Here is a 15,471-nt window from a genome sequence, read left to right on the forward strand (position 1 = left end):
TGGATAGGACTAGTCGTTCCCTACAAGCAGCCAATATCCCTGTTTACTAAGCTCTCGCAATGACACATGGCCAGGTCGTCTGGAGACACAAGATCTCAACACTGGCAACACCAAGCTCATTTCAATGCAAATTCGCGATTAATCTAACTTACTGCATAAAACTGCCTTCGAATATTTAGGATTCTTAGGATTTAATATTTATTATATATTATTATATATTATTACATATTTATTATATATTTAATATTTATTATATTATATATTTATTATATATTATATATTAATATTTAATATATATTAGGATTTAATATTTAGGAATATTTAGGATTCCTTCTGTTCATTCTTATTCCTTCTGCTATCCTCAGCTAACGCTATGAAGCAAAATTTAGTAGACTAGGCTCAGGATTACCAGTGCTCTGGTATTAAAAAAATCTTAAGTCTCAGTATTTTTGACATTTTATACGACGTCGGGAACATTGCCATAAAATCGTTTTTTTTTTTTATTATCTTTTCTATTCATTCCATCTTAGTTATTTAACGTTGCAATAAAAAACAAATTGATAAATTATAAGTTCTTTATTTTTGTCACGTAGTATATGCAAAAGTCATTCGATAAGGAGTTAGAATATAAAGTACCATTAACGTTTCTTCCCACATAACTGAGAGGATGATTGATGAATGATCGTAAAAAAAACATTAAGTTCGGTGCTAATTCTTCCAAGTTATTTACTGATATTGCACCTGTTTTCGTATTGCTTGTAGATCTTGTCGAAAAACTCTCGGTCATGCTAAAAATAAAGAAAAAAAGTCACTCTGATAAAATAAAGAAGTAACTCTAATTCACACACAAATAATCCCAGTACGAAAACAGGATTCTATCCATTAGCTTGGTATCTCTATTCCTAACAGTTTTTCGAGTTTGCGTCAACGAACTTTTGCCAAAATTAGTTTAAAAAAAAAATCCAGGTTAATTATGTAAAGATTGTTGCAAATCGTTAAGAATATAGTAGACGAGCTCTGGTCAAAATTGATTTCACTGACTGCGACCATTCTCTCTTCCACGCTTCAGTTCTTTTCCCTATTCTAAAGAATGATAATGTAAGTACGTATAATCCTGATAGAATATTCTAAATTTTATTATATTTATCCTTAGACATAAAACCACCTGCTTGTTAGTAATAAGGCGTTTCTGATATACTTCCGAAGTTACAGATATGGCAGATAACCTTCAGGTGTGGCTTACGCGCGCTCATCCCCTCGCTACATCTAATTTCTACTGAATGTGTTTTTCTCTTGTGTTATTTATTTTCACCGTTATTCTACTTATACTCTTTTTGTGAGTGTTTTAAAAAATGAAAAAATTAATACAACACATCCACAAAAGAACCAAACTCTCGTCTACATCCGTACATTATATATCAGGATAGAACGTGCTTCAGCAGAAAGTGCCTCTAGGAGAAAAGTTAAAAACACAGATGGGAATATTAGCAAAGACTCTTTGCGCTTGGTAGAAAACAGGAGAGGGTTGTCCAAGATGTTTTTGAGTGTTGTATCATATGAGAATCGGAGGGAAGTAGACGAAGGCATTAAAGTATCAACTAAGTAGCTGTGAAATGAAGTCCGATGACAAAATTGTTGAGGATCTGGAAGATGCAGCAAGACGGTACAATAGTAAGATATTGTATTGACATGTCAAGAAATAGAGAGGGGGTAATCAATCTGGACTTATCTTAGTTAAAGATAGGAACGGGGCCCTAATTAATTACGAGGAAAATGTTAAAGAGAGCCGTGGCACAGCATTTTGAAAATAAGTTAAATTGTGATGAACAATGATAAGAGTGAGTGTGATAATTATAGAGGTATTCTGCACGAAGCAAATTGCTTAAGATTAAACAGTTGAGAAGGTTCTGAATCAAAAGATCCCTTTAGTCCACCTTCTTATATATTAAAAATAGACATTCGATTCAGTCAATAGAAAGCTTTAGTGAGGGTTCCCTCACCTTGTATGCAAGGTTAGGAAAAACAAGGGGGGAGGGGGTTAGGGAGGGGTTTGAGCTCCCCTCCAAAATGTTTGTCTGAGTCATATAAACGTAACAAAAATGGATATAAACAAATTTTTTATGCGTTTGAGTTTTTTTTTGTGTAGCCCCCCTCCCTCCCGAAAAAAAATCTTTGAGTAACCCCCCCCCCCCAGAAAAAAATCCTGGGTACGGCCTTGCTTGTATGATATACCAGATAAGTACATTAAAGTCAGTAGGCCTATAGATTAGGGATTAGTCATTAGTTCAGTAAATTAATTTGATCTACTTTACCCTAAGGGACCCGACAGATACTAGGGTAGAGTACAGAATCAAATGGGAAAGTAAAACTCTTCTAGACATAGATTGACCAGTGGCTGTTTTTCATGCTGGAGAAAAGTTTGGAAGAATAGGAAGATAAATCTGCGAATCAAGACTAGAATATTGGAAGCTACGGTAATGACATCTGTCAAGTGCGGTTCTGAAACGAGGCCGCCTCGGAAGGCAGAAGAAGATTTGTTAAATGTTTTCCAGAGTCTAAGTAAAGTTTTAGTCACCCATTTTTACTGATCGTATGTCAACCAACAAGCTGCACGGAAAATATGCTTCGATCTCACTTCCTAGGGCTATAATGAAAAAAGATTTAAGTGGTCGTTTACGAATGAAGGATGACAGATTGCCAAAGATTATGCTGTTTGGTCATCCATCTGGGGCTAAAGGAAAAACAAGTCGTCCTCGAACAAGGGGACGTAGTTATTTCTTCTCATCTTAAGTTTATGGCTCTTTACTATTTTTGAAAAAACTTCTTTAAATGAATGTTTTTAAATCAATATCAGTTCGTTGTTAATTAATAGTTTTATTATTGGTCATTATTAAGTATATTTGTCATTTTTCTGTGTTTTGCTTAGAACGTTGGATTACAACTTAAATTTTGGACAAAATTTGAAAATTCAATAAAATAATTTGAATATTCAGTCAACTTTGAATATTCACTCAAGTATACAAATACTTATTAATATCTTTTTTTTAATACATGTTCGGGTTGATAGGAAGTGATTATTCATACGAAAGGAGAATCTGCGTAATTTTGATCTTCTGAAGGAATAAGCCCATCCTAACCATCATTTATTAAAAGAAAGTTATGTTTTATCATGTTAAAAAGCAGAAAAAAAAGACACCACATATTCATTCAACCAGATGTGCTTCCTTAGTTTCTTGCATTAGTTGAGGTTCTCTCTGTTCAGAAGTTTTAATTGAGGTGTGTCTCCATAGCCTGGAATTTTGAATCGTAGATAAAAAAAAACGGATTTTTCACATTAAGAATGGGTATAGTCAGATTTTTCTTCCAAAATTCATTATCACCATTTTTTCCAAATATTGGAAAAGTTTTGGAGAAATTTTTTCCAAAGATTTTTCTTCCAAATATTGTCCAGTCTACTTACCTTGAAAGTTTTACGACAATCGTAAAACTATTCCGAGATTTCAAGAAACGATATAATCCATACAAAAAAAAATCTCTTCCTCTTACATTCGTTTGGCCTTCGATTTAGGGATTATTAAATATATGACGAGGGCTACTACCTGAAAATTTGAACCCTAAATTTGCAACCTCCCCTACCACTCCCCCTTCGTCGCCTCTATCTACAAACCCTATAATTCTAAGTCAATCTGAGAGAGAGGAATTCATTGGTCCACTATCAGGTTTCACACATCGATATGGTCAATCCTTAAAATATTTTGGTTTTCATTAGAGTCTACCTGGCCCTTCTACGTATCTTTTAAGTTATAAGCCTATCAGAAGCGAAAAATGTTTTGCGTCCAATTTCAGGGATAAGGAACCGAAAGAATCAAGCTTAGTTTCAAATTTATTTTCTTTATAGGGATTTAAGGGAGCAAAATTTAAAGAAACATTTTTGCACGTCTTCTAGTCTGGAACGATCTGAACAATGGTCTTGTGAGTCCAAACTGATCAGATAAAAAGCAAATGAGTAAGACATTTTCGGATGAAACCAGTTTTTCAATGGTTTCTTTCTGAGTATAAGGGTCCCTTTGGTCCAAAAGCTTATGAATATGAGTTTCAAGCTTTAAAGAAAGGCCCGTTTTCGGGCAAACCAACATATCTCTATGCACTCCTCACACACTCCTTGGAAGTTGATATTATTAGTTGAAGAAGATTGAAGAGGAACTGAAGTTGAAAAAGATATTACAGCTTCGCTATTTGATAAATCGTTTGAATATACTGTTTTATGATTTACCCCTTTATTTTACCGTGAATACATTCAGATTTTCCCATGGGGTTAATTTTGCCAAAAATTTTAGGCAGTTCAGAGACACATATTTTTGACCCTAACGTCTCCTCCCTCTAAGAACAAAAGACAAAGTCCCTTGCCTCCTCCCCTCTTCCCCCAGCCCTCGAAAAGTTTCAGCTCAATCTTCACAAGTCGTTTCTGGCATATTGCAGATATGCCTTTTTGATAACCTGTTTTCTTTCGGTTCTCCTCTGGCCCTTTCCCAAGTTAAAAACTGAGGTCCTCGGTCCCCAGCACCCCATGGACATTTAAAATCGTTCCCCCAAGCTACTTTCTGTCTACATCTATACTTCACCGGGAATATATTCTAATCTAATAGAGGCTGATAATATAAAAACTTCAAACAGACTAGATACCAAAACTTTTAGTACTTTTTCTCCTCCACAAGCCAAGATTCTAATTCCACTTGCCCCCCCCCCCAAAAGTTTCATGACGTTCCCAGCAAATTGTGGATACCTTATTATATAGGGCTTAAAGTGCAAAAACATTTGAGTGGATTGGAGGAAAACTTTTATAGCTCCCTCCCAAGTCAAAATTCGAGATCCAATTATCCCTCCCCTACTACAGTCCTTGAAAGTGTCAACATAATACCTACCCCTAAGATATCGCGCACACGCTATTTTAACAACCTATTCCCCCATAGTGCCTTTTCATTTACCTTCCTGATTAAACGCGAATAGGCTTCTGATGCCAATAGGAACTTACTTGCAAAAACGTTTAGTTGGATCAGAGACATCATATTCTTAACCACTCTACCCTCACAAAGGTTAAAGACCCCTTGCACCCAATCCCCCATTCTGAGACTTTCAGCAATATCCCCCAAGCCGTTCCGGGACAATGCAGATATTTTATTCTAATAGCCTACATAATCATACTGTCTTTAGACTTACCTCTGTCTCTTTCCCAAGTAAAAATTTAGGATCCACTTAATCCGTCCCCCCAATACCCCCTTGAGGTTTCAACTTAATCCCCAAACTGTTTTTGAGATATTACAGACACCCTATTTTGCTAACCAGGATTCACGTCCCAAAGGAACGTAAAGTGCCAAAAGTGTTAGGCACATTATTCTTTACTGATTTGCGACAAAATGTGCTTAGCCTTTCACTTTCCCGTTCCCAAAGCTAAAACTTAAGGTTTACATGCTCCCCCCCCCAAAAAAAAATAACTTAGAAGTTTGAACTCCAGCCCTCGAGTATCTCCCGAGAGATTGCAGATATGACGTTTTGATAGCCTGGATGCATATAGTATCTTTTGATATGGCTCTACCCACACAATCCAATGCACACTTGCTCCCCCCCCCCAATTCCTGAAGAGTTTCAATCTGATTTCCCAATCCGTCCCCGAGCTATTGCAGATGTGTCATTTTGATCAGCTGGCAACGCACAGTGTGCACAGAATGTTAGCCTCATAAGTGCTAACAGTGCAAAAACAATTTGGGGAATAATAGACAAAAGATAGTTTAGCCCCTTTCCCCAACACAAAGTAGCCTCATAAGTGCTAACAGTGCAAAAACAATTTGGGGAATAATAGACAAAAGATAGTTTAGCCCCTTTCCCCAACACAAAATTTCAAGTCCCATTGTCCTATCGTCCAACTCCCTTTCCCCAACATAGCATCTTTTGGTTTACTCAGGCACGTGCGTTGTTTCCAGAGGAAATTCTAGAAATCTTGGGCTAGATAACGATTTCTAAAGCTCCTGTCTGATCGGACAACCAAGACCAAACATGGCTGCCTTTTTTTTTTACTAAGTTCTATCTGTGAACGACGTTTAATTTTCATTTTTAAGTTCATTTGCACCAAGAATGTGGGGGTGATATCTACCCTGGAGGTCTTTCTGGACCAAATGGCTATCTTAAAAGTTTTTTCCAAAATCCTTTAAAAGACCAGTTGTTTGGCCTTTTATTAATTTATTCCAAAACCCGTTATGCAGTAAATACTGCGAACAACGGAATAGTAAAATTATTATCTAAAGCTTTGTACAACTGAAGAAAGACGATAATGGAAATAGGGGCAATCCGAGTCAGTAAATCGTATCCTATGAACTTGTTTCAATGTGTGAATGTTTAATATTACTCAAATTACAAGACAAAATTACTTTTTTTTTTCAAGTACTAAATAGCCCGGATCAAACTTGACGAACGGAAATTACGGAAGATAAAGATTAGGATGAAAGTAATAAAAGTTTGCTCACATATTGTAAGAAATGTTTCCTTTACTGAAAACACAGGACATTGCCCTATTGTCATAAGATTTGACTTCTTTGGTCTTTTAAAAAAAAAAAGAATCAGGAAAACTAGGACCAAGTGCGCACTCAAAGATAGTTTTCCAGCCTCTCCCAAATGACCCGATTTTTATGATTCTTCGTAATTGTTTGATGTTTTTTTTTCATATAACATGCTTATTTTACGTTACTGTGGAACCAGTTCCCCCTCTCCTCCAGTAAGTTTACATATGTTATTTTTAGTTATTTTTTAGTAAGTTATTTTTTTTTGTCCAGGGAAAGTTGTATAGCTTTTGGACAGTCAGCCTAGGAATTATATTGTTTCCTATTGTTTCCTCAATGATCTGAATTTTTACATTTAAGAATGGAATAAAGACCATTTTTCTGTCCCTGCAGTTTTAAAAGTTAGCCCTAAAAGATCCGTATGCTATTCAGTGTTTTCAGTTCCTATTGTTTTAATATATTAACTTTTTGTTGAATCTTCCTTATAATATCAAATAGTTCCTCAAATGTAAGGAACCACTATTGCTAATATTAACCGTAAGACGAAAAAGGAATTTTGATGACAATAAATATATCAAAAGAGTAGGTTTTTTGTGGCAATTCTATAAAGAGCGGGTGCCGAGGACTGGGATCCCCCCCTCCCTCCAATGTACGGTATAACTGTGATTTTACTTTCATCTAATTCTAGAATGGAGTGAAATATCTATTCTTAGCCATCGTGTATTGTTTGAGTCAATCTACTAAATAAGATTATTTAGCACGGGGGAGGGACGGTAGCCCCTCCCCACTCCAAATATGCGGTATAACTGTGCTCTAAAAAAAAACCAGTACCTGAAAAAGGTACTGGTAAGTGAATCCTTTGTGTCTGAGGACGGAGGCTCGAGTCCTGGTGTCGCTGGTTATTTGGTTTGGAACGGGGGTCAGTGGCGGGACTCCATAAGCTTAGCCAGAGTCAACCCAGCTCTAGATGAGTACCTGAAGAAACCCAGGGGAGGTAAACAGGAAGGGTGTGTAAAAGCCCAGGATGGCTGACCCCAGCCCCCCTTGTTCTTCCTGGATAAAGGGTCATGAAATGGAGATCAGCGTGGCCGGTAGGGACTGTAAAGTCCAATGCCGTATTCTTTACCTTTTTACATTTCATCTAACCAAGGCAGGAGAGCAAACCCAATTGTGAGTTTTGTTTTGGTAAGCAGGATTAAACATTGTTTTGTTCTCTGATACAGCAAATTTTCTTAATACAAAACTATAATAGAATTTTGACATTGGAGGGGGGGGGGGGGGTTATAATTGGGTTGTTACTCGAAAACCGGTAAAGTGATTGGTCCATTATGCTTCCTCCTCATGATTAACGAAATAGCTGCCGGGTTAGACAAAGGATGGAATTACGCCGATGATCTTTCCCTAGTTGAAGTGGTGCTAAGCGTATTCCCCCGCAAAATTTCCCTCATACAAAACTAAGCAGCCACGGAGAAAGTACAAAATGGCTACCTCAAAATGTGGATCAGATGACCTAAGGGTTTACAAAAGGACAAGATATCAATAAAGATTCTATGACAGGGGGTGGTTGGTCTCGAATCACTTTCCAATTTTAAAAAATGGACCATAACTATCTATTTCCGATCGGTTGAGCATCCTCCAAAGTATCTACGACCGCAAGCGGGGGGGGGGGGGAGGAGAGGGGGCGGGCGAGGAGGGGATAGCAACCCTCCTACACGGAATAAATTCTACTCTTTTTGGGGTATAATGTTACTCTTTACTTTCATAATAAAGGTGCAGACCATAAATATTTCCTCCCTAAAATTTTGAGAAACAAAGCAAAAATTGCAAGAAATACTTGAAAAATATAATATTATTTGAAGTTAGAGACCCCCAACTTATGCTACAGTGGGCTTAGCATAAAAAAATACTACAAAACATTGCTCATCTTTGAGACTCTACTATTTGCTATAGTTCACTTTTAGTTTCAGAGCTTTAGAAAATAGGCGGTGCTATGACGTCTCTGTAGGCCAATTTTGGCCTTATAGGCAAATATCGATAGGTTCTACACGGTTGCGATTCGGTGCACCCTAATATACGGAAACAGCGCCTTTCATTGTTCTAAAACGCATCTTCGTTTTAGCCCCCCTTTTAAAATAGTACAGTCATCCTAATAACTATATAAAAACAACCTCATTTCTAAATTCAGAAGAGTGTGAGACATCGAGGTGGGTAAAATATTGTCGCATTAATTATTGTTTGAATAATTTGAGATATCTTTACATTTAAACCTGCTATTAATTCAATGCCTTCCGATATAGTGTTAACCAATCGTTTTAGCTTTGGACATGGGCCAACCTAATTATTTTGACCAAACGATGGATATGAATATCAACCTGGTATACCTCCTTACTGGAGTCAAGAAAAATACAATGAAGCATAATTCCGTTTCCTCTCCACATATGTTCCCAATTATAAGCAATTTCAAGGTTCAAGTTTGAGATTGCAACACCCATACAACACCCATACAATCGACAGTTTCTAAAATTTCCTAAAGGTCCTACTGGGGTACTAATCTCAGCAGAGGACTGAAAGTCGTAATTATAGATTGAAGAGCTTAAGCCTGACTTAGTACACCTGAGATTTTTGGACAATGAGTGTTCTATAGAGGTTAATACCACATTGGTTGTCTGAGTGTTCTATAGAGGTTAATACTACCTTGGCTTGCCTTTTGGTCCGACAATGAAAGCTACGCGGGAGTTGGTGTTATCGTCTGTACGGGAAAACTTAGGAAAACTTATGACCTGCTAGTCAGGGTGAAAGGTCGGTCTGATAAACAAACACTTGCTATAATTTATATTTCTATGTTTGCACCTCATGTATTTCTCATTGTTCCATTTTTGAAGTTTTTAAGTAAAAGTGATAAAAAGCGTATCCGCGTGTACTTTTTCCGGTTTTGTGAATATTTTCTTGGAATTCCACTATGTTTCAAAAATAAATATATTATACAAAATTCGGAGCATTTGAAATCGCTCTTAATATGGGTCAACAATACGACCGATTTCTTAGACGATCTAGAGAAAATAGATTAAATTTTCCCTTTAATTGTCTCGTTTAACAGAAAAATAGTTTTGTCGCCATTGCTTTAATAAAACAGCTATTTATGCGTTATGTATTATGAGTGTTTATGCGTTATATTTTATGAATGTTTTTAGTGTTATGCAGCAATGAGCTATCATAAGCTATTTATTATACATTCATGAGTTACTGAGTATTATGAGCTACTTGTCGTCTTCCTTTTCATTACATGTATAAAGTTTGTATTTTTCAGTTTTCTTTTCATTTATTTCCTACTAAACAGTTTTCTCTTCATAAACAGTCTTCAGTTTTCTTTTAATTTATACAACCACTGTACATCATGTATGCATAGAGAGCATAAATAAAACATTATTATTATTATTGGTTGTCTGAGCCCAATCGACGTTATCTGTACTTCAAGGAGGATTAGAATAGGAGGAGCATCTTGACCAAAATACAAAAAAATATAAATGCTGGAGATATTATTCATGTTAAGAATGTTATTAAAGTTATACTTCTTAGCAAGCGTGACTATTAGCCCGTTTTTTCTTGGGATAGGTAAATAAGGCCGAGCCCCTGGGGGATCATTATAATTGCAAATTTGATAAATGTGTTTAGATCTCTGGTTAGTGGTGCCGGTTACGAAAAATTTAATGTGGATTAGTTATTATTTTTTTACATTAGATTATTTAGCCCTCCCCCCCTTCGTGGACAAGTAAATTACTCCAAGGGTGGTCGATAAACTAGAGCTGTCATTTAGTTTGGTATATTGAATATATATAAATTTTGAGGGATCTAAAAATTTTAAATTAAAATCCTGAAATTAAATACTAGTGCTATCACCGCGATGACATATTTCAAATTACCTTGATGAGATGGACGAGACAATCACTAAGTTGCTGCTTTGTTAGCCTTTGTGACTCTGATTGTCCAAATTCCGGGTTTTCTGGTTGAACAGGATCAACATGGACAGAACGTATTTCAAATCCGCCACGAGCAGCTGGCGAAAGCAACGTACAGTCTTTGGTGTTACTTGTCTAAAAGAAAAGTTTCCCTTAATGCTATACAAGACCTATCAAAGCTCTTTAGACGAAGTAATTTAAACCATCAATAGCCTATATAAGGCTATTGACGCCCTTGATAGCCTATATAAGCGGATACAACCACTACAGGCTTTTAAACAGACTTCATGTGTTATCCTACGACCGTCATACCTTTTTTACGCCTGGAATCTGAACCACCAGAGCAGTTCTTTTAGCTGTGACTGAAAGATGCCTTAAGATAATGATTTGAAACTACATTAGTTAAAGCGCTTAAAGACGGATTACGACCAAACTTTTCCAGTAGTAATAAGTGTCTGCGCAGTATTTTTGTCTCTAAAACAAACCTTCGAGTTCCCCAGAGTTTAACTTTAATCTGAGTTTCGCGAATTTATTTATCCCATACGTTTGGTTAACGTTTAACGTTAGTTGTTACGTTTGTTGGTCATCCATCAAGGGCCAAATGAAAAGCATGCGCCCCAATGGGGTGGGAGTTTGGAATTTATTTCAGTGTAATAGACTAGTATTTTTTTAAATTATATTTTTTTCTTTTTAAATAATGACGGATAGCAGTGAGTCAAGGTGGGTAGGGGGTTTTTAAGATGCTTATCAACGGCGAAAAAAAAAGGATAATCGTCAATAAATTTAGTTAAAAAGAGATGTAAACTTTACTAAACATCCTTTATTAGGGAACTAAATTTATAAGTTTATAAGAATTTTAATTGTACTTTGAGTAAACCTTTATGCAAAGCTACAGAAGGATATTATTTTAGCCATTTTAAGAGCCATCAGAATAATCCTGAGCAAATATGGGCGACCACCAGATCAGGTGCTGCAAAGGATTCTTGTGCGCCTCTTCCTTTTAATCAGTTTAGTGAATCTAGGGTAGATGCAAAAACAACGGCTATCTTCTTTTTTTTACCTCAATAGAGGTCAAAGTTACTAGTGTACCTAGTAAGGAACTGATTCCTTAGTTTTAGTTCTCCATTTTTGTCCCAGCTGAACGACTAGTCTTCTTCTTAGACAAAGATAGAACGAACCACATCTCAAAAGAACTATTAAACTGTGACGGAAGACGGAACCTAACCAAATATTTAAATTTAGTAATGAAAGACGGCACAATTCCTCTTTTCATTTATGAGGAGACGGCGTGGGTGGGGGTGATGCCCATCAATTTATTTTTACAAAATTCTAATAAATTAAACCAATTTCCTTTTAACTTGGGGGGGGGAGGGGGGTAGACTACATCGTAGAATCCGCCTTGTTTCTTCTCAGACGAGTGATGGAAAAATAATTAACTAAATATATCATACCTTTTTCTTACACCAGAAAACTTCTAGATATCTTGAAAACGGAAAATAAATCGAAGACCTACCAATCGAGTGTGTCGAGTTTAAGGGACTGGGTTACAGATCTCAGAGTGATAAAGAAAAACCGTCGCATAACAGTGTTTGAAATAATCCAGCCAATCTAAACTCCTGCGATAGCCTTGCATTTTTATCAGACAAGGAGCTATAATTAATATAGCTCCGATAGGGTATATCTAATATCCAAGACTCGAGGAAAAGGCCACAGCAGTTTTAGCAGGGTACACATTAGACCGTATTGACAAAGTAATTTTTGAGTGTTTTGCTTTCAGGTGGAATCCATGTTAAAAAAAAAAAAATCTTTGCATTATGGGTACAAAAAAAAGAAAGAATCTTGGAGACCAAACTTTTCATATCATAGTCCAACCGCACGCAAAATAATTTTATCCGTTATTTGAGATCTCAGGCCTTGAAAAGTTCGGCATCCAAAGATTGCACCAATTATGTAGCGAATGTTTATCGAGGATTTTAAGTAGATACTAAAACAATTCAAGTAAGCACATAAGTTTACAACTTTCAAAATTTACCATTGCTTGCGGGGTCAGCAGGTCGCACAGATCCGTTACTTCTCTCCCTAATGGGGAATGTGGGGGAGTCCGTGTCCCCTTGGGTCTAAATTCTCCCGGGGAAAGTAATGGCGTACCTTGAAGATCGACCAATGGTGGGTGACCACATTTTTCAAGAGGCTAAAAATAGAACAGATTAAAATAAGAGAGAAAAAAAAAAATCAGCAATCCAAATCATAAATGTCACTAAGAATGATATAAAGGGTATTATTGGAGGAAGGAGGATCACAGAGGAGGCATAAAAGATCCCAGTTTTAGATAGTTGCTAACCGACTTTGAATAGATCTTAGTTTACAATTAATAAACAAAACAAGGGATGTTCCCAAACTTGAAAAAGAACAATAAATATAGTTAACAAATTGGTTAATTTAACATAATTTTCGAAGAATCAAGACCGTTTTCGGATATTCAAGGCTATCAATAAATATACCATTAACCCTAAGTGCAAAATAAACAAAGATAAAATACTAACATCCTAACAAGAATTTTCAGGAAGATTATACTAAACGTGACACTTATCAATGATTTTTTTTTGTTATGTGAAATAGTAACACTTTTAAACTATTGAATATGTTTTGGAGGTTAAACAAAATTAATTTAAAATCGTAAGCAATGATTTCCCCGAAACACCTCTTTCCCCGAAACGCCTTAGTAATATTAAATATCACCGTCAATGACATGAGACGCTGTGGCAGTTCTTCAGACTGCTCGTCTGTTTAGAGGTACTGCCCTTAAGCCCTTTTTTCAATTCAGGGGAAAATGAAAGTGTTCTGACATGGTTGGAATTATATGGCGAATGTTTGGAATTGTCTGACTTCAATTGATGATTAAGCCGTAAGGTGAAAACGAAGACTTTGAAGACGGGCATTGTCATTGAGCAGAGCAAAACCAGAAGCCAGCATGTATTTTCTTCTGCTTTGAATAGTTTCCCGCTAGAATTGTACAATTCAACAAGAAGAATCAGGCTGTTTAACGTTTGTTTGATTTTTGTTTCTTTTTGTAGGGGGGGGGGGGGTGTTGTTTAAGAAATTTGTGCACATCCTTTGTTGTGATCACCGTTTCTTTTCATGCGTATCATATTGAACAGAGGTCTCGTCAGCAAAGTCTTTTGGGGAACAGCATTTCAAAGCTGACAAGGAGCTCAAAGAAATCATCACAGCTCATTTCAAATCATTGGTGGTAACATTTTCTGAAGAGGGTATTATAAAGCTTTATCCTTAGATATGACAAATGCCTCAAATAGCATGGTAATTGTGTAGAAGTAACCTTGATTTTCTATTACTTTTGGTAACAAAATGATTTTTTTACATTCGTTCCTTTCCTTCTTCCTAGGCAACACGTGTTGGTGTCTGTTTCGCATTAAAATAACAAAATAAGTCACTCCATAAAACACCACGTTCTACCTTCTTTAGTATTAGTTTTCTTAAATCTTCCTTTGTCCTACACCCAAGGGCGTATCCAGGATTTTTGTTTGGGGAGGCGGTTTACGAAAGAAAATAAAAGATGCATGAAAAAAATTGTATGCATTCTTGTTACCTTTTTTACTCGTCGGAAACAAATTTTGAGGGAGTTCAAATTCAGTAGCCCCCCCCTCCCTAACCTGGATACGGCCCTGCCTACACCACTTGAGATGACCATGACTAGAATAAACTTTTCAGGATTGTCATATCTAGTAATGTTATACAGGACTAACACCCTTCCTCTCCCACTCTCCCTCCTCCTCAAGGCTTCCCCACTCTCCCTCCTCAAGACCATTCTCCCCTTATTATGTATCTTTTAATGATACCACTCCTAAAATTTACCTGTCTTGTGCGGCAATATGGTCCTTCCGATGTACTTTCTAATATAATTGAATCGATTGAAAAGCATACTCTAAAACTAACTTATAAATTGTGTAAAATGGCCGTTTCTTCCTTCCTGATAAGGCTCTACGAATCACTTTAAAGGAGACATAATTCTTTATTTAAATTCTTTAATTCTTTATTTTAATTTAGCAAAGTCAGCTTTAATTAGTGGCGAAAAAAAAAATACACAAAGAATGCAAAATTAAATGAGAGGACTGAATTACCTTATTTTATTCTTGCACCTATTAGTCAACCCATTAGACAACGCCGAAATTTGATATAAAAATTAACCATTTGCAGAAACTTACAAATATTCCCGGAATAGAAACGGGGGCCGGTTCAATCAATTCCAGGTTTTTTAAGTTATTAATGGATCCTCTTGGGCTATTTCCGATTTTGAGAACTTGCTTCAAATCTTTTTCTAAAGCATCTACGGACTTCGTTTCTTGTCTAAATTGACTTTCGAAGTCAGATGAAGATGAAAGCAACCGCTGAAGTAGGTTTATTTGGCACCTTTCTTCAATCTTCTCTCCTGAAATTAGAATTCAACAATAAAAAGATTACTCTTATAACTCTTGGCAGCTAACCAGGTTCCTTCAATCCTAAAGGCAAACAACAAATTTATATACTTTGCTTTATTTTCTTAATCTAAGGTAGATGTACTGAAAAGGAATAGAGACAATTAACTAAAAATCTTGTTTTAAAAAGAATTTCAACAGAATATTTGGGATATATTGGAGAATATAGTTGAATAAGTCTTTCATGGTGATTTTGCTCCTTGATGGTGATCCTTGAATAAGTCTTTGATGGTGGTTTTGCTCCTTGAATAAGTCTTTGATGGTGGTTTTGCTGGTTCCACTGCGCTCCTTCCTCATCAAACATAATACTTACACCAGAATATCATAAACACTTAAACACAGCCGGCCGAGTTGGATTGTCAATCAGCAGCCAAAAGACGAGTCATACGCAACAACTTAAATATAGCAGCTTGAACATCTTGGAAGCCTCATAAAATCTGACAGAAGCCAAGAAATTATTAAATATGTTGC

General features: G+C 36.3%; 1 protein-coding gene across 1 annotated transcript in view; it reads right to left on the reverse strand.

The window, feature by feature from the left end:
- Positions 1–561: 561 nt before the first annotated feature.
- Positions 562–15,471, reverse strand: part of DCP1 (decapping mRNA 1) — a 41,690-nt gene continuing 26,780 nt past the window's right edge. Inside the window, exons 6-9 of the mRNA XM_089100870.1 lie at positions 14,731–14,954; positions 12,540–12,698; positions 10,472–10,642; positions 562–788 (exon numbers count right to left, since the gene is read on the reverse strand). Of these exons, the coding sequence (XP_088956996.1) occupies positions 723–788; positions 10,472–10,642; positions 12,540–12,698; positions 14,731–14,954 (620 nt within the window). The 3' untranslated portion in view covers positions 562–722. The remainder of the gene's footprint in view (positions 789–10,471; positions 10,643–12,539; positions 12,699–14,730; positions 14,955–15,471) is intronic.

Source organism: Artemia sp. Qi Xiang Cuo, chromosome 15 (genome assembly GCF_049724085.1).
Source record: "Artemia sp. Qi Xiang Cuo chromosome 15, ASM4972408v1, whole genome shotgun sequence".
NCBI lineage: Eukaryota > Metazoa > Arthropoda > Branchiopoda > Anostraca > Artemiidae > Artemia > Artemia sp. Qi Xiang Cuo.